The sequence below is a fragment of the Emys orbicularis genome, chromosome 7 (assembly GCF_028017835.1).
Source record: "Emys orbicularis isolate rEmyOrb1 chromosome 7, rEmyOrb1.hap1, whole genome shotgun sequence".
Taxonomy (NCBI): domain Eukaryota; kingdom Metazoa; phylum Chordata; order Testudines; family Emydidae; genus Emys; species Emys orbicularis.
The window spans coordinates 38,363,575-38,382,680 of record NC_088689.1 but is presented as its reverse complement, the minus strand read 5'-3'; the positions used below and the strand labels follow the sequence as shown (position 1 = coordinate 38,382,680).

General features: G+C 37.3%; 1 protein-coding gene across 2 annotated transcripts in view; it reads left to right on the top strand.

Annotated features, from left to right (window-relative positions):
- The window catches only part of PCDH15 (protocadherin related 15), a 751,423-nt gene that overhangs the window by 226,889 nt on the left and 505,428 nt on the right, over positions 1–19,106 (top strand). For both annotated transcript variants that reach the window (XM_065407245.1, XM_065407244.1), the window contains exon 5: positions 16,540–16,659. In XM_065407245.1, the coding sequence (XP_065263317.1) occupies positions 16,540–16,659 (120 nt within the window). The remainder of the gene's footprint in view (positions 1–16,539; positions 16,660–19,106) is intronic.

Here is a 19,106-nt window from a genome sequence, read left to right as displayed (position 1 = left end):
CATTGTAGAACATTTGTGGGGTTTCAGTTTCCTTTTTGTAAAACTTAAGAAATTACATTGAAAGCCACCTCACTGTAAAAAGAACATTAGGATTGCAAAGTAAAGCACTCCAAAATTAGGAGCAGTCATACTTATGTTTGCTGTACAATCTTAATTTGGTTCCTCTGTTCTTATGTAATGTAACCATCTTTAATTACATAAATAAAAGCAGTGTAGATTGAAAAACTAACTGGTGTAGATGATTTTGGAGAATGCCAAGTTTTATGTCCTAAAAACTAAGTATTTTTGAAATTCTAGTTACACAAAAGGACTTAGACACACTGTGAATAATCTAAACATATTACATATCAATTGCCTTCAACTGTGAAACTGTTAGAGCAATTTCCTTCAATCTTTGCACAAGAAGGGGGGGGGGGGGGAATCTCTTGTGGCTGGACTATAACCTTGAAATGGTTCAGAGGGATGCCGGTAGATGGTGTTTTCCCTGGCAAAATTAAAGGGGATCAAAATAGGATTTAGAAGAGGACCCTGGTAGCAAACATAAGAATAAGCATTGTTAGCTTGTGCAAGTAAGGAGCAGACTCTAAAACTTACACTTAAATGCATTATTCTTAGGAATCAAATGTTATATGTGGCTATTCACCTCTGCATCCCCACTGGCAAGTACAGGGGTTTTAGATGCCTGGAGTAGCTTTTTTGCTGAGGCAGCCTCTGAAACCCTAAAAAGTGTGCCAGAAACTTGTGGGAAACAATACATTTCATCTGCACAGTATATTTCATCTTTTAAGTATTTGTACAAAGTGGAAAGTTTGACTAGAATTATCTATCAACACACACCAAATAGCTTTCCTTTTTGTGAATGCATTTGGAGGTCACAAAACACTGTTTGTATGAGACTGATAAGGACCTTCTTAGGATAAAACATTGTTTTGAAATCTATCTCTATATGGTAATTGTGGATTCTACCTTTACAGTGTTAGCTGATAAAGGCATTTTTTGCCCCACATCAAGGAAATACACACAACGATCTCAAGTGCCCATATGCACTATGATGTGAGCCACCAAAGGATTTCTAATAATTTTTTTACAGTAAAACAAGAGATAGGTGATGTTTCCGGCATTGTCATACTATAAACGAATGTAAAGCAGCAACAGTTTCTTCTTATCAGCTAACGTAAAAGGCAGAGAGAAAAACGTATCGTTTAAATAATAATATAGTTTTAGCGAGATGATACAACTATCTTATGGTCACTCATTTGTACCATCACTGGGCAAAGATGCAGTTCTTGTTACCAGTTGAAATCCTGGTTTAATACTTTATTTTTCTTAATCATCGTTATGCTTATATCGTCTGACATGGCATCCCCATGCCTTTCGGCAGTACCCTTTGGGTTAATGTTCTCATTAATTAAAAAACTATGTTCCCAAAATGTGATAGTTTTTTTTTCTTGAAGGTTTTAGAGAGTAATTAAAAAAAGTTATTGATAGTGTCAATTACCAGCAGAATACAACATTTTTCCAGTTTAAACCACAAGAGTGTACTAAACTGTTTCTGAATTATCTATGGCCTTTCTGTTTCCCTTTTTGGTTTACATATGAGGTATAATGAAAATATTTGTGTTTTAATTAATATCAAGACACTAAAAAAAAACAGATGTTGTGTGTATGACCTCTAAACTTTGGCAGAAAGAAATCTATTGTAATGGAGATTATCCTAGATACTCATGCATGCATTTTATAATTATAGACCGTATAAGTACAAGAAAACTATTTGTGGTCAAAGATTAATTTATTGGACACTATCAGAAACATCAAGGGGGAAATCATTGTAATGAATGGAATTCCTCATATTTGAAGTCTTTTTTTATGTTTAAATTATCCACAAATCATTATAAGGAATATTTTAAAAATGTAGAGAGCTCTATTTTAATTTTAATATAATTCCCAATCTTGTTAATCTGCTCTTCTGTCATGTTAAAATTATAAATTTCAGATTAACCCCATATTTTAGAAGAAAGCCCTGGAGGAACTGCACCCAATATATCTTGCATGTCTTCTCTTGTTTTGTACCGTTGTGCGTAGGCTTTCATCTTCATTCACACTAGACGACATCAAGTGTTACAGAAAGAGAAGATAAGAATTTACATGGTCAAATATATCTGAATCTCAAAGTCTCCTTTAAATTCAGGAATGGGTGGCAGTCTCTTTCCATACATGCCGTCTAATATCTGGAAATTTGAAATGTTTTTTGTAAGAATCTGTGGGAGTAGAATCTGGGACTATAGGGATGCTAGGCTACTGATGCTTCTGTATCACCATTGGAAGCTTAGGCAGGGTTTCACCTGTAGGCCCTGTGAAGCTAAGCTCTGCAGGAAGTACTGCCCGGTAGGTCCTGGGTGGCAGCACCTCACAGCCCACTGATTGGCTTATGGTGGTATATCTACCAGGAAGCCATCATAGGGAGCTGTCTGAGCAACAATGTAGGCTGCCTACATAAGAATGCTTCAGACCTCGTTTTGCTGTGGACCCTAGATTCTGGCTTTCAACCCTGGTTTGTCCCAGACTCTGCTGTTTGCTTGCCCCCAACTCTATTTGCCTGCTACCTGCAACTTGGTGCCTGTCCCTGACTTCCTGGTATCCTGACCTGGCTTGATCCTGATCCTACTACTCGTCTCCTGACTGCAACTTAGTAGACTAGTGCACACAGGCTGCCCACGGCCCAGCCCTGACAGTTATGATATACAGAAAACACTTTTTCTGAGACACCTTTGAAAGGCCTAGTTCTTTCAATTTCCCTCTCATTTCTCCCCTCACCAAGTTCCTCCCAAAATAACAGTACATAAGAAGAATAAAACTTCAAAATGACCCACTTCAAAATGATTGCATTTACTAACCAACGCAAGCATACAGCTTTACTTCTGTAAGACTTGTCTTCTCTTCCCTCTACTCTCCAAGTGTTTCATAGCCCTTTTTGATCATATCTTCTCTAAAGCACTGATCCAGCAATCTGATCTGAGCAGTCAGACATCTGAAACCAGTGGATTCCACATGTACAGACAGAAGTCTGCCTGTGTGGACCAGATACCCAATCAGGATCTTGGACTATAACTTGGTATAGGTTGGATGTTGGCTTTAATTTGTCCGCAATCACCATACAAATTATGGCACTGAATAAATGAATATAAGAGAAAATTGAGAGATTTGCCATTAACTTTTCCAAAATGAAAGTCTGGAAGAAGTAGGGTTAGAAGTTTTAACATCTTTATGTCAAGTTATTTTTTTATATTACAGTAGCTCCCAGAGGTGTCAGCTGCGATTGTGGCATATTTGTGCTGGGCACTGCAAAAAAAAAAAGTTTCTGCCACAATCTCGGATAGAAGCAGTAACCTTTTTCCACATCGTAGTTCAGAATAGGTCCTTAAAAGACTCTAAACAAGTAGATATAATTTGGAACTGTCATGTGCATATAAGAAAACCATGGTTAGAAAAATTACCGGTAGGTATTGCTCTCTCAAACTCCCACATATATCTAGGAAAGTATGACCGACAATCAAAGTGGTGTATGGAGAAGCTAATTATACATTGGATTATTCTTGGTTTCAAAAAAAGTCTTTAGATGAAGAAAGCATCCAACTGCAGAAATGTACATTAAATGTTTGTAAAGGAAATAGTTTATAGTGGCTTACCTTAAATATTCCATTGAATTGTTGATTTTTTTTTCTGTTGGTTGCAACAATATTATTCTGATGTGGTATCTGTGAAGGCTGATAAATCCATGAGTGTAACATGGTCAGAAGTGCAGACCAATATCTAGCCTGGATTTATTTATCATAGTGCAGACTCCAGTGAGGCATCTTTTATAAATCTCACTGCAACTTTAACAAAGCCTACTGTAATGTCGTGTGAAAAATGTCACCAGATTTACTAATTTTCAGCTTTGAATGAAACAATATTGTTAATACATTGTTCTCTTTACAAGATTATTACCATGGCACCAGAATCAGGTTCCTGTTTTATCAATGTTTATATACCAAGATGTAGGTTTCAGAGCTGACAGCTCTCACAATGGCATCGTGTGTTTGATGATATTTGGTGTTTTTCTTAAAACCTCAAACTGAAGTCAAAGGAATATTTGAGAATCTCAGCTTTCTCTTTATTTAACAAAAAATGGGTGTGGGGGGATTTCTAGCCCTTGGAGTTGCAGAGAAAAGTCTGAAAACATGCCCTGAGTGTACCCTGAAGGCTCAGAAGGCAAGAAAAAACTCCCAGATTATTATTATAATTTAATTGTATTTATTTTGTTTTGTTATGATAATTAATAATAAGGTCTGAGTCATGATTTTTGAAAGCATGGGATTGGGAATACCTAGGTTCATAATTGATGGAGGCACTGGTCATAACTCCATAGTTAAAGTTAAGTTCAGTTTTGCACTTCAATCAGGAATTCAGCCTCTTTGTTCTATGTGAATAACACAAAATTTCCCTTCCCAAACTTTACAGTACTTTCTCTTTGAGTATCGAATACATTTTCTGAGGATCTAAATCTTTTTGAGTTAAAATTAAAAACTGGGTTCTTCAAAAATGTAGTTTCCATGTCAGTTTTTCTTGGCTTAGGTGACTGCAATAAAGGAATAATGCAGACACTTCAAACTATCCATCTAGTTAAAATTCATTGGCATCTTCGTCATATGTTATATTTGAGGAAATTAGGTTGTAATTAAGCTATTAATGATTGTTGATCTCATGTTTTGTGATTTGTATATGGTACAAACAGCCTTAATAAACAACTCAGGTAACTTTTAAGTGGAAGAATTTACATCTAAGGTGAATAATCCACTTACCAACTTTCCTCTACAACTAATTTACATGTAACAATTCTGTTGCTTGTAATAACTCATTTATATGAGGGAGCTTAGACATGTGTCAGTTCTCATATGTAGAATCCTTCGTCCCACTGTCACTGCTCTTTAAAGATTTTGGGGCTGCATGATAGCTTCGACATCAGTTCTTGAAAGGCTCCCCATGGCACTACTGCATTGGCTCCACTGTGCATTGAGGTAGCAGTGCCAGGGTAACTGAACCAGAAGTGCAGGGGGACCTCTTAAAGAACTGAGACATTGGCTCTTGGGGAATTATGTTCTTCCTGCCCTACCACTATATCACCAGTCTTATTAACACTGACTTCTAAATCAATAAGCCAATGGCAAATTAAGGAACTGAATTACCAGAATATTTTAGTTGCCCCCCCCCCCCCTTTGGTGTACTAGTGAATCTCCCCTTCAAAGTAAAAACTTTAAAAAAAAAATATTTAAGGTTGATACTCATTTTCAAATAATTGGAAATACCTCATGGTAACATTCTCTTCAGTTTCTTCTTCTGTACATGCAGAAACATTTTAATAGTAATAAAAAGGAAATCCCCAGACAAAAACTACATTCAATTACCGTACTAATATATATTATCAACCTTATCTCCATGTGAAAGGCTAAAAACATTACAGATGTAATTATCTTAAAACCAAGTTCTATAAACCCAGGATGTTTAGTTTTAAGACTAAACTTAAAAGTAATCCAAATGTGTTAGGTTAAGAAATGCATAGCTAACTCATACAGCATCCTAAACACTACCCTGTAGTTTTGCCAGGAGGGTAAAAATATGAAAAAGTAATGTATCTTTAAAATCAGTTTAGCCTTGGACCTGTCGGAGAAAAACAGAGTTCTCACTATTCGTTTGGGTACAGCAAGTCAGATGCTTTATTAACTCTCACAATTGCGCAGAGGGAGAGAGCTAAGCAGGTCTCTCTACAGGTAAACAACTACAGCAAACCTTTATACCTTTCATTACAGACAATAACAAGCAACAGCTGCATTTTGTTTATACATAGGCCATCTTGATATCTTATTTTTCTCACTTGTTTTGACTCTAGCCTACATAAAATATTTTCTACACATTATCTACACAAGGTCGCAACAACTTCTCACACAGTTGTTTCCCACTCGCCTCACACAATCCTCGCTTCTACAAATCTCGCGTTATTAGGATTACAGTTAGCCTGACTCTTGCTTCCACAGACCACAGACATTAAATTTCCTTAAAATCGTATAGTTATTGCATGGGATCACTGCAGGGCACAGTTAGTCCTATTCACTTCTGTCTTAACTCAAGTTCAGCTTCAACTTTGTGTTTTTCATCCATGACCTGATAGTGTCAAAGTATTTGGCCATATTGGTGGTAATCGTGTGGTCTTATGTAATGCTATGTAGAGATATGTCATCTGAATATTGCTGGCTTTTTGAGGCCATGTTGTCTGACCAGCTCACCTAGAAGGCTGCATGTAAATGTTGAAAAGGACCAGTGAGAGAATTGATCATTGTGGGACTCCACAAATGAGGGGTCCAGTGATAGAGTTTCCTATCATTACTCATTAGGTATGTCCCTTGAGGACATTTTAGTGCATTACCTTGGACCCCTACCCCCTCTGTCAGGTGGGATGGCAGGATCTCATGATTAACAGTGTCAAATGCTGCAGAGAGGTCTAGGAGTGTGAAAATGGATGTCTGTCCTCTATCCATTGATGGGAGAACATCAGTGTCACCCAAGCAGTTGTTTGGGTGCCTTAATTGTACATTTCTTAGTTAACATGTTTGTATTTCTTTTAAGTGTAACCTTAACTCTGGATATCTGGATTTATGTTGCCTGGTTTTGAGAGAATTTCAGCATCCCTGTAATGTGTTTCATCCTTACATTGCTGTTACAAATTCTCAAACTTATCTCCATTTTAATATAGTTTTTGTTTAGAATATAAAAGGAGTGAATTCATCATTGGTTAATACAATGTAAAAGCCAGGTTAACAGCTTTATAATAAGGATAGAAAAGTGCCTTGTAATTAATGAAGATTTTTCTCTTCTTGGAAACCAAAATTTTTTGGCTAGTGTTCAAGACTATGTATGTCATTTGAATTCTTCACTTGCAGAGAATGCAGCATTTATGCAGTACTGTTTCTTGAACTCTGATTGTCTAAAAATATTGGCACTGATGCTGCTGGTAATTACAATTTAAGCTGAATTTACTTCACTTTCAACGTAATTGCTCAAGTCTTTTTCCTTATGGTATTGAAGTAATTAATCTCTGTTGGTATACATCATCAAAAGTGCATTAGCTCACAATGATTACTTGCAAATTTTATTTTGTTCTGCTATGTGACCCACTGTGGCAAATTTTTCTCTTTTTCTAACTTTGTTAATAAGCAATAACAAGAGAATTTATTCTCAGTGTGTCATGAAGGTGATGAATATATCTATCAGAATGTATCTTCCTGATGCACATAAATAATTTCAGCAATTTTATTTATGTTTAAAGTTTCCTGTGTAACTTTCACCTATGGAAATAGAAGGCTTACTGTAAGTTTTTCCTTTTTGCTTAGTCACATTCTTAATTCCAAGATTTTTGTTTTCTTTCTATTTCTTTCTTGATTTGTTTCCTATCATTGCTATTGTTTGCAATATATTGCCTTCTCCACAAGGACAGATCATCTCAGTCTTGTTGCTAGTGGTGATTTGTTGCTAGTGGTGATAATAGGCTTCCTTTACAAATGTTTATAGTTTACCCAATGTAAGGTCAGGCACCCACAATGGCCATCAGCAATCAGTCTGGAATACTGTTTTGATGTCTGACTTTTTGGAAAATTTTAATGCCTTCCCAGCAGCTCAAATATCTAGAAACGAAACTTGCTTGTTTTTTTTTTTTTTTTGAGGTACAGTGTGTCGCAAGCAGCCTTATTTGTCTTTGCTGAAAAGATCTAGTTACCACTAAAGTCAGTGAAAAAACTGGGTCTCTTCTTACATTGTTCTGGTGGAGATTTTTGTATTAAGTATCGTATATATTTTATAATAATTATACTTAAGAAAATCTATAGATAGTATCATAAATCTGTTTGGAAGATGTGTTTATTACATTCTTATCACTGGATTGGGCGGGGAATAGGCCACCCTCAGGATCCTTATTGGGCAGGTGTGTGCGCCATCTGGCAAGAGAGCCCTTTCCTTTCTCTCCACCAGGACATATTTCGAGATTGTGAAATGGCTGAGGCTGGACAGAGTGTAACAATACTTCAGTTATCCTAGCCACTCTTTGGCCATGTGGTGTTAGGGGATGGGAATATGTTTGAGAGAGCTGATGGGCTCCAGTGAACAGCACCCCATTTGTTTAAGAATTTCCAATCTCACAGCAACCATTCTGTGGGCTGAAAACTACCCCACCTCATCTGCCCTGTTAGCCTGCGGAGCAAGAAAACTGTACTTTTACCTCAATATAATTAGATGAGGTAAACCCCAATTGGAGAGAGTCAAGGTCAATCCTAATAAACTACATTCAAGTAAAAACTAGCTTTGCCTTGTGTCTACTAAAACTTTACATCAAGAAAGCTATCTCCAGTTAACAGTGTCATTCCAGAAACACACCTCTTTTTGCAGTGAAGACTTGAACTTTTCTCTCATCTGTACCCTCACTTCCCTTCCCAGGGAAGAGTAAAGGGATTTACCATTTGACTGAATATGAAATTTAATAGTGGAGGTTTGGCTAAGCTAGCCAACCCTCTTTCCGTGCTGGTATTTTATAAGGCCATTGGATTTTGGAATGAAATGGACAAAATAATACCTGGAAGTTTGTTGGGGCTTGACATTAAAGTTAAGAAAGTTGCGGCCTGCTTCAATAAATCCACTCATGTCGGTAATCTAGAGCTGGGTGGAAATCTTTAGACAACAGAGGTTTTTGTCAGAAAATGTCACTTTATTATAATAGAAACTTAATGGAAATTTATCTGTTTCTATGAAAATTTCACCAAGAAGGTATTTCAGGTCCCGGATGGAATTTCTGGTCAAAATGGGAGAGAGAGCAGCTGAGTGTCTAACCATCTGGCTATAGAATTCAGTTAGTGTCGCTCTCTCACATGCACCCAATAAATATTTTCTTCATTGATATGAAGTGGAACAGCCCCAGCAGGAGAGACTGACTTTTTAGCCCAGTACTCAGAGCACTCACCTGAGATATCCGAGAGTCAGGTTCAAGTCCCTGATCTGAATCAGGTGAATGTCCTAACCACTGGGCTATTGGCTATTCTGAGCTGAGTGTGTCTCCCTCTCTGATTGTTTTAGAGAGATTTTTAAAAGGCCTAGTTTATTCCAAAGCAGAATGAAAACAAATGTTAAAACTATATTTTTGGCAAAAGAGAACTTTTGTTTAATGGCCAGCCCTAATATCCTCATTCTCTTGCATGTCTTGATCAAGGGGAATTAGCATAAGTTTGAGGTGATGTCATCATCTTGCAGCAGTCACTTTAGAAAGGCTTCATGGAAGAAATTTTTGGAGAGAGGTTTTCCCACTGGAAGTGGGGCCAAAAGGAAGAAGACGTTCAAATAACAGTGAGATACAACGAAAGCAGAAAGAAGGAAAGTTTGAAATAAATGATGGATGAGGCATGGAGAAAGATGAACCAAGAGCAGAGATGTGAGCATGTTGGTTATGCAGAGGCCTATATCAAATGTCTTTGAGGCAAACTTAAATACACAGTGTTTTACATAAAAATGGTGTGGTTGATTTTGTGCTCAAAATAATAAAGCATCTTTTATTCTTTAGAGACTCTGAGCATCCATCTTCCAACACATTAATTTGGCTGTCAATCTGAAAAAAATTAACATATACCATCACATTTTATGTGCTACACTGAGTTTCCAGGTTTGTTTTTTTTCCGCTGAAGTAATAAATAGAAGGACTTCGTAGTTTTTAGAATCAGGGTAGAATATTCTCTACCCTAGGGAAAGGCCAGTAGTTCACAAGCTATTTTACAGTGTACTGTTAGAAGGAAATTGGTATGAAAGCAATTTTGTATGACAAAAGAGGTCATAAGAACATCCCATATATCATCTCTGGACTGATTACCAAAACATATTGGTTGCTTATTATCATGACATAGCATTGCCATTTGCTATACAAAATCCATTACTGTTTGTTAAACAGTAAGCAGTATGGCTGTGAATTTCTGGAGGAAAGATTTTCCCCTAGTTTCTGCAGTATATGTTTAGAATAGAATATATTTCCATATAACCACCTACTGTTATATCAAATTGCTATTTTGGCGCTCTTTACAGGAAAGTTGCTCTCCGGAATTGTTTATGTATTTCAGGGTCTAATGTGAAATATCTTCTTAATAAAACATTATCTATTTGGTTTCTGCTTTGGGCATTACTTTGTAACATATGGATACCAGAAAACCAAATTTAAAAATCTTTATCTTGAAGATGGAATTGTCTAATGAAGAATCAGATACTCTCTGTAACTTCTCCTTTAATGAGAGGTGCAGTAAGTATACATATGTAATTTTGCCTGTTGTTTGTTAGGTCAAAAGTGAGATCTATTCAATAAATAAGAATACCTTAATATTTGTACTCTTCCTACAAGGTGTTCCCTGAATGAGGTATCATTCATGCCCAGTTCCAGCTCCCATTGTGGCCAATGGGAATTGGATCAGGCCCTCAAAGCACACTTTAAAAGCTGAACTGTGCTTGAGGTGGCTCTCTTCTTTATACTGAAGAGATAAAATGACTGTTGTGATTGCAGTCTACTCCCTTCAGCAGAAAACCTCCATAAATTTGATAAAACTCAATAAAATTGGCAGTGCCTGCTTATAATACCTTACTGCATTTTCAGATCGGTGTGTAGAAAGCTGGTGCAGCTTTTGTCTATACTGTGCCAATCTCTAATGGATTATATTAATTTCTCCTCCTAATTCATCAAGTTCATTCTGGAGGTGCACATGAGACTTGTAGTTCAGATCTGAATATTCAGATCTGAATGTAAACTGATCCAGAGTCTGAAGAAATCCCGATGAGGGGTTTGGGGCAGCCCTAAAGTTTGAATCCATATTGAAATTTTCCTAAAGTTCAGGGGGTGTTCAAATGCAGGGTTTTGGTTCAATCTCATTTCTAATTTATTCATATTGTATAGAACAAAATGCAGAGAAAAGGAAGAGAAAAAGAATAAATATACTCTAGGGACAGAAGTGAGGGGATGTCCAATACCACCTTTTGAATCAAAGATATCAAGCTAGCAGACTAATGGAATTCATATTGCTAAATTCATGAAGGTTGGCAAATCTGTATTGCTTTAATGCATTATATCTAGAATAAATCAGAACTGCAGGCTTTGACCTTTGCAGTTATAACATGCAACTGCAATTCATTTATTTTATAGTACCAAATCATTCCTTTTGGACTGTGGGTTCCTTTTACGGTTTCCATTTACACAACTATGTCAAATTGAATATAATTCAACGATGGGGTTTAAATTGATAGAACCCTTCATCTTATCTGGTGAATTTTTATTCTCTTCACCCTTCCACCTTAAGTCCAAAATGGATTTTTATTTAATACTATAAGAACAAGAAGAGAGAGAGAATTGAATTGACTGTGATCACCATTAAAATCTTCAAAATTTTACATTTTGCCTGCTTAATGGTACTATGGTATTCATGCACTTCTTATAGGGAATCTGATGGGGATGTTAATGACCTGCAAATGACAAGTTTAAAAAGTTTAATGGTGACTGTATTGCCAATTTTTAATAACTTTTGTAATAACTTTCTTGAAAGAAACGGGCACAAGGGAAATGAAATGAACTTCATGTTTGAAAGTTAACATTGTCAGTGGCATTTGTTTTTCAGGGGCCAGAGAATTCAGAGATGAAACAAGCCTATTTAAGTAGTAGCCGTAAGAAATACAAAATGTCACATCATCTCCCCTTAATACATTGACAACTTGCACTCACAGAACTGCAAACATAGTAAAATAAATGATTAGATAGACACAGATTTTAAGACCATTTCCAATGTGTAAGGCAGTGACCACAAAGCTTTGTCTAAGTGAGGGCTTCATTAGCAACTTACTCTGTACTAAACAAATAACAGCAACCACTACTGATTAATATTGGTATGGTCTATAGAGGCTACAGGTTCCAGCATACGATTTCACTTTGCGACTTAAAAACATGGAGCATTGCATGCTGGAATGGTAGTTTCTTTGGGCTGCATGTCTGTGGTTCAAGATAAGTGGTCTGGGATCACACTGTAAATTACACAGTAATAGGTCATCAGGACCAGATGGTATTCATCCAAGAGTTCTGAGGGAACTCAAATATGAAATTGCAGAATTACTGTGTTACGTAATTCTGTTGCTTAAATCAACCTCTGCACTAGGTGACTGAAGGATAACTAATTTAACACCATTTTTAAATGGCTACAGAGGCGATCCTGGCAATTGTAGGACATAAGCTTATCTTCAGTACCAAGCAAACTGGTTGACTACAATAAAGAACAGAATTCTCAGACACATAGATGAAAACAATATGATGGGGAAGAGTCAACACATCTGTTGTAAAGGGAAGTCATGCCTCACCAATCTATTAGAATTCTTCGAGGTATTCAACAAGCATGTGGACAAGGGTGATTCAGTGGATACAGTGTACTTGGAGTTTTTAACAAGGCCCTCACCAAAGGCTCTTAAGCAAAGTAAGCGGTCATGGGATAAGAGAGACGGTCCTCTCATGGATCAGTAACTGGTTAAAAGACAGGAAACAAAGGGTAGGAATAAATGGTCAGTTTTCACAACGGAGCGAGATAAATAGTGGAATCCCCCAAGGATCTGTACTGGGACCACGACTGTTCAATATATTCATACATGATCTAGAAAAGGGGGATAAACAGTGAGGTGACAAAGTTTGCAGACAATACAAATTACTTACGATTGTTAAGTCAAAAGCTGACTACCAAGAGTTATAAAGTGATCTCACAAAACTGTGTGACTGCGCAAAAAATGGCAGATGAAATTCAATGTTTATAATTGCAAAGTAATGACTTTTGAAAATATAATCCTAACTAAACATGCAAAATACAAAATGATTGGGTCTAAATTAGCTGTTACCAATTGAGACAGAGCTTGGAAACATCATGCATAGTTCTCTGAAAACATCCACTCCATGTGCAGTAGCAGTCAAAAAGCTAACATGTTAGGAATCATTAGGAAAAGGATAAAAAATAAGACAGAAGATATTGCAATGCCATTGTATTAAATCAATGGTATTCCCACACCTTGCATACTGTGTGCAGTTCCAGTCTCCCCATCTCAAAACAGATATATTAGAACTGTAAAAAAGTAAAGAGAAAGGGAGGGAAATGTTTAGGAATATGGAACGGCTTCCAAATGAGAAGAAGTTAAACATGGGATGTTGTGAAGGCCAAAAGTATTACTGGGTCAAAAAATAGTTGGAGCTATCCTCCATGAACTTCTCTATCAATGGCTATTAACTAGGATGGTCAGGGACACAACCCTATGATCTGAGTGTCCCTAAACCTGTGGGCAAGTCTACACTAGCGCGCTAGGCTCAGCTGCAGCACGTGTGGTGAAGACACGCTATGCTTATGGGAGAGTGCTCTCTAGTCATCATAATTACTCCCACCCAAATGCAAACAAAACCTACAACTCTGAAGAAAAAATCACCCTTTTTGATGCCTCACTTTATTAACGAACATTGATTCCAAAATAACACTGTATGAACCATACCCTTCTCCTTAGGCTTAGCTGCTCATAGGTTCCATACCCCAATCTCCCTTGTATTCAGAGTAGAGTTAAATGATCTATACTTTCTTCACTGAGTGCCAGATTTTTAAAGGTATTTAGGCACCTAAAGATGCAGATAGCCTCCTAGATGCCTAGCTCCTACTTTTGTAGCACTTTTGAAAATCCAGTTGGGTGCCTATTTGCATCTTTAAACACCTAAATACATTTAAAAATCTGGCCTTGAATCAGCTTTTTTTTTTTTTTTTTTACTTCAACCATTAGTTCTAGAAACTTACTTTGAAAAAAAAAGAAACAAACTGAGATTCTTGTGTAAACTTTTGACTCCAGGAGCTGGAATCCTAGCCCCTCCGTTGATCTGAATCGGAATCTTGCCACCCTTTTACAATGTGGTCTGCACTTATTTACAAGTTCTGCCTTAGTTACCTTTGCTTGCTGACTCTTTTCTTTCCAATTTTATGTTTTTATTCTCACACACTTGAAGAGGGTGGCTTTGGACAGCTATAATTTGTTTTCCAACTAATAATTTTTTTCCTCTGCTGTGAGTGCCTGGTTCTTGAAGTCAAGTCCAAGTCTGAGAAAGCCGCTCTCTTATAGAGTATCATGAAATTACTTACCTCATCATAGCTGCCCCAGCTCAGTGCTCTGCTGACAAATCCTGCATTTTACCGAGTGCTTAACCCTCTCCATGCTAGCCCTTTATGGGCATATACATCTCATCATCTCAGTCACTTCCTCCTATTTTTTTCCAGGGAGCTCTGCAGCTTTTTACCATTCTGACTGTGTGTCAGCATTCTCCATCATGTACTGACCCTCAGACCAACCACTATGATGAACATCTCCTTGAAACAATACATCTTAACTTATTGTGAAAATCAAATATCTTTTCAATGACTAATGTCAAATATTTTATTTTAATAAAAAGTTTCACATTTCACCATAAAATATCTGAAGTCTCTTTTGATTATTTTGCTTTGTTTCTTTATAGCCTGTTTAAAAAAAATAAGAAAGAATCCTGAAAAATACTGTTCTTAATAGTAAAACAGTAATATATCCAACTTGGTTTATGGCATTTAGCTCTGATTTTGTACAACTTCATCCAAGTTTCTGAGACAATTGTTTTCCTAATTGGTTTTTTTTTTTAAAGTTTGCTCTTGCAACAGAGATTTAACGTAATGAGTCTTGTGTGCAAATCACAAGGTAATGAACTCCATGGAGACTGATGTAAGGAAGCAATTAATAGGAACTGAGGGGTAGTCAACTCTCTTATTCACAACTTGTATAGCATGGATAGTATTTTTACAGCCTAGGACACTGGCAGGCAAATCAAGTTGATAGCAAAAAAAATATAGTTATGGTTTAAGTATATATAATGTAGTTTGGCATTAAGAAAAATATACTGTACACACTGTTATCCTAAACAAGACTCTGCAAAGAAATGGGTTTTATTCTAAAGCTTAATTATTGTTAGCTCTGAAAATATTGATTACAGAAATCAAAACTTCCTAAATAACAAGTTTTAAAAATCAAACCAGGATCACCTAACCTCTGAACCAAGGATACAGGAGAAAACAATGCAAATTGACAGATAGTAATTATTTGCTGTGTGTTGTTAACTATGTAATGTGGCAATGTGGCTATTATATTCTGCATTTATTCCAGAAATGTTTGTTTTTTAATAAACTCTGTGGGACAAATCCTTTCCTCTTTTTGCTTGCACACAAAGTCTGAAAAGCAATAAAACTGGTATTGTGTTGGACCCTACATTCCGAGGACAATTTCTTTGTGGCAGCTCAGCTTTGTTTTAGCAGCATGGCTGGGGAGTTTGGGGAAAAAACACTGGCTAAAACTCCCTGTGTAATGGGATTGTGGGGGCAGTAACTACTACTTCAGCTAATGGTGAGCTGGAGTGCCTGCTCTGATGCTCTCTTTCCTGAATAGGGGATTCTGTTCCCCTGACTCCAAGTGGTATCCTCCGGACATATCCTGTTTTCTAGAGTTTTACAAGAGAGCAGAAATTGGTCCAATAATGCAGTTGGTGGTTAATTTCTAATCTGAAATAATTTTCTGTTTATATTTACAGTCCAAATTAGGGTTTTGGTTCATTTATTTTGGTTTTGTTTCCAGACTATCTCTGAACATCAAGGATGACATTCTGACTCCACTGAAGTCAATGGGAGTTCTGCAATTGACTTCAACAGGGGCAGGAATTCACCCTAGCTGCTCAACTCTGCTAGGATAGTTTGGAAAACAGTATTTTCAAAACAAAATTTATGGGGCGTAAAATTGTCCCTAGCAAAATATAGTGAAACATTGTCATTGCTTTTGTACCATAGTAGCAAGAACTCTGTTGGCTTTCAGAATATCTGTTTGGAATGAGTATTAAAATCTCTTTTTTTCTTGTATATATTAAGTTTACTAAAGCTATAAATATTCTGTTTTACATGTGTATATATAATTTATCTTGCATTGTACTTTCAACGTTTCCATGAAATGCATTGTATAATATATACATATTTAATTTTTAAAATTGGCATCTTTGTTTACACTTCCCCAATCTAAAGAGGGAGTCAATTGTTTATTTTCTCGTTTGCCCTTTCTTCTCCTTTCTTCTTTTCTCTTCCTTTCCAAAGCTTGTTGGCCCTTAACTCAAAAGTATATCAACAAAGAGATTACTATCTTGATACATGGAAGTTATATGAGTCAACCCCATTTATGGTTTTAATCCTCTTTCGAGGAAATAACATGATCTAAAACAGAGACTGAAAGTATTGGGTCTATAACTTATCCCCATATTTTCTTTGAACTTTTAGCACAAAAATTTGGGAGAGGAAATGGCAGCCTTTCTTTATTTTTTTTCTGTAGTTTCCAAGTGTATTTGAAGTGTGTATATTCTTTTTGTTTTTGTTGTAGTTAACACCAGTTGGAACCACCATCTTTACAGGATTCTCTGGGAACAATGGTGCCATGGACATAGATGATGGTCCCAATGGCCAGATAGAATATGTCATCCAGTACAATCCTAATGACCCAGTAAGTGAAGTTCTTCTTTTCAGGACATACACACTGTACAAAACTAGCATGTGTATTGTTTTTTTTTAAATCAGCTTAGTTTACCTTTCCTGCTATCTGTCTCTTATGGTAAACACCATTAATAACACTGCTCTACAGCCAAAATGCTTCTGAAATAAATGTAGTCAAACTTTACTAATTCTGGGTCACTGAGAACGAAAATGATGCTTAAAATTGTTGATTGGCTCTAGTTGTCAAGATATGCTATTGGGTCAGTATATACGACCCTTGACTTGGGAATGGTGGAGGATAAGTGAGTTATAAAGGGAAGGGATCTCAATTTAAACCAGAAATGACTAAAATACATCTTTGACTGGATCTATGAATAAATCTATGACTGGGTTTGGACAGTATTTGCTTTTTAGGCAAAACACTGAATGATGTAATCTGAAGCTGGTATTGCGTCATACATGATATGAATTGCATCATGTTATTCCTAGAAGTCATGGATGATGCAATCATAACGAAGCTTACATCACTCTGCTGAACAAATTGCCCTATATCACTCTAGAAATCATACAGTGTTGTGCTCTCTTATTTGTCAGTGTTTGATTTTGCAAAGGGACACATTTCTGTTTAGCCAAAGTGAGCAGAGATGCCTGGTACTTGTGTGAACAGTGCAGATAACTTCTGCTATGTTTGTGGTGAAGTGACTTTTGCATCACAAAAGCGCAGTATAACCACTATGGTTAAGAAAGCCTATCACCTTTATTTTGGCTGCAAAATTGGAGATCAGGACAAGAGGTGGGCCCCACACATATGCTGCAACACTTGTGCAACAAATCTTTGCCAGTGGTTGAACAGGAAAAGGAAATCTATGCCTTTTGCAGTGCCAATGATTTGGAGAGAGCCAACCGATCATACCAGCAATTGTTACTTCTGCATGGTGCCTCCAGTTGGGAAAGGTGTGTCAAAGAAGAAAAAGTGGACTGTGCATTATCCAAACATTCCATCAGCTATACGCCCAGTACCCCACGGAGAAGGACTGCCGGTTCCTGATGCACCAGAATCATTCTCATTTGAGTCAGATGAGGAAGAGGAAGAGGATGAAACTTCTGGTCCTGAAGCATCAATGTCACAGGACCCACATTTTCTCCCATCGTCCTCCTCTGAACCACACCTCATAACACAAGGTGAACTGAATGACCTTGTCAGGGATTTGGAACTACCCAAGAGTAAGGCAGAGCTGTTGGGCTCCAGACTACAGCAGTGGAATCTCCTGGCAGGTGATGTTAGGGTTTCCATGTTCCATGACCGTCAAAAGGATCTTGTCCCATTCTTCTTCATGGAAGGTGATCTTGTAGCCTGCAACAACATCGATGGTGTGATGGCAGCCCTCAACATCGTTCACGAACCTGATGAGTGGAGCCTATTCATTGATTCATCGAAGACGAGTCTTAAAGCTGTTTTACTGCATAATGGCAATGTTTTGCCATCAATTCCAGTTGGTCATGCAGTCCATATGAAGGAAACCTATGACAACATGAAACAACTTTTGAGGTGCATAAACTATGACCAACATCAGTGGCAGCTTTGTGGCGATTTGAAGGTTGTTGCTCTCTTGCTTGGTCTGCAGACTGGATACACAAAGTACTGCTGTTTTCTCTGCGAATGGGATAGTCGTGCAAGAGATTCCCACTCCATCAAGAAAGATTGGCCACTCCGACAGTCATTGGAGCCTGGGAGGAAAAGTGTTCAGCATCCACCACTTGTTGAATCAAGGAAGATTTTGTTACCACCCTTACACATCAAGCTGGGTCTGATGAAGAACTTTGTCAAGGCCATTGACAAAACACAAGCAGCTTTCAAGTACCTCCGTGGAAAATTTCCAAGGTTAAGTGAAGCTAAGATAAAGGAAGGTGTCTTTGTTGGTCCTCAGATTCGTGAACTTCTTCGAGATGATGCATTTGACCATGCACTGCGTGGCAAGGAAAAGACGGCATGGAAAGCCTTCCAGATAGTGGCAATAAATTTTCTCGGAAACAACAAGGCAGACAACTACAGGTTGTTGGTGGAAAACCTCCTCAAGGCATACAAAAGCGTTGGTTGCAACATGTCACTAAAGATACGTTTTTTGCACTCTCGTCTAGATTTTTTTCCGCCGAACTGCGGAGCAGTGAGCGACGAGCACGGCGAGCGATTTCACCGGGACATTGCAACAATGGAGAAACGCTATCAGGGCAAATGGAGCTCATCAATGCTTGCAGACTATTGCTGGACAGTGACAAGGGATGCTCCATTTAATGAATACAAGAGACAAGCCAAGAAGCGCCAAGTAGACACTGAATAGGACTAAACTATGTACAGAATAGTTTTTTGCCTTTTGTTTCATAATAAATTTTATTTATATAACCCTTTTGCTGATTTTTAAAGTGTTACATAAACAGGACAGGTGAAATATTATCATG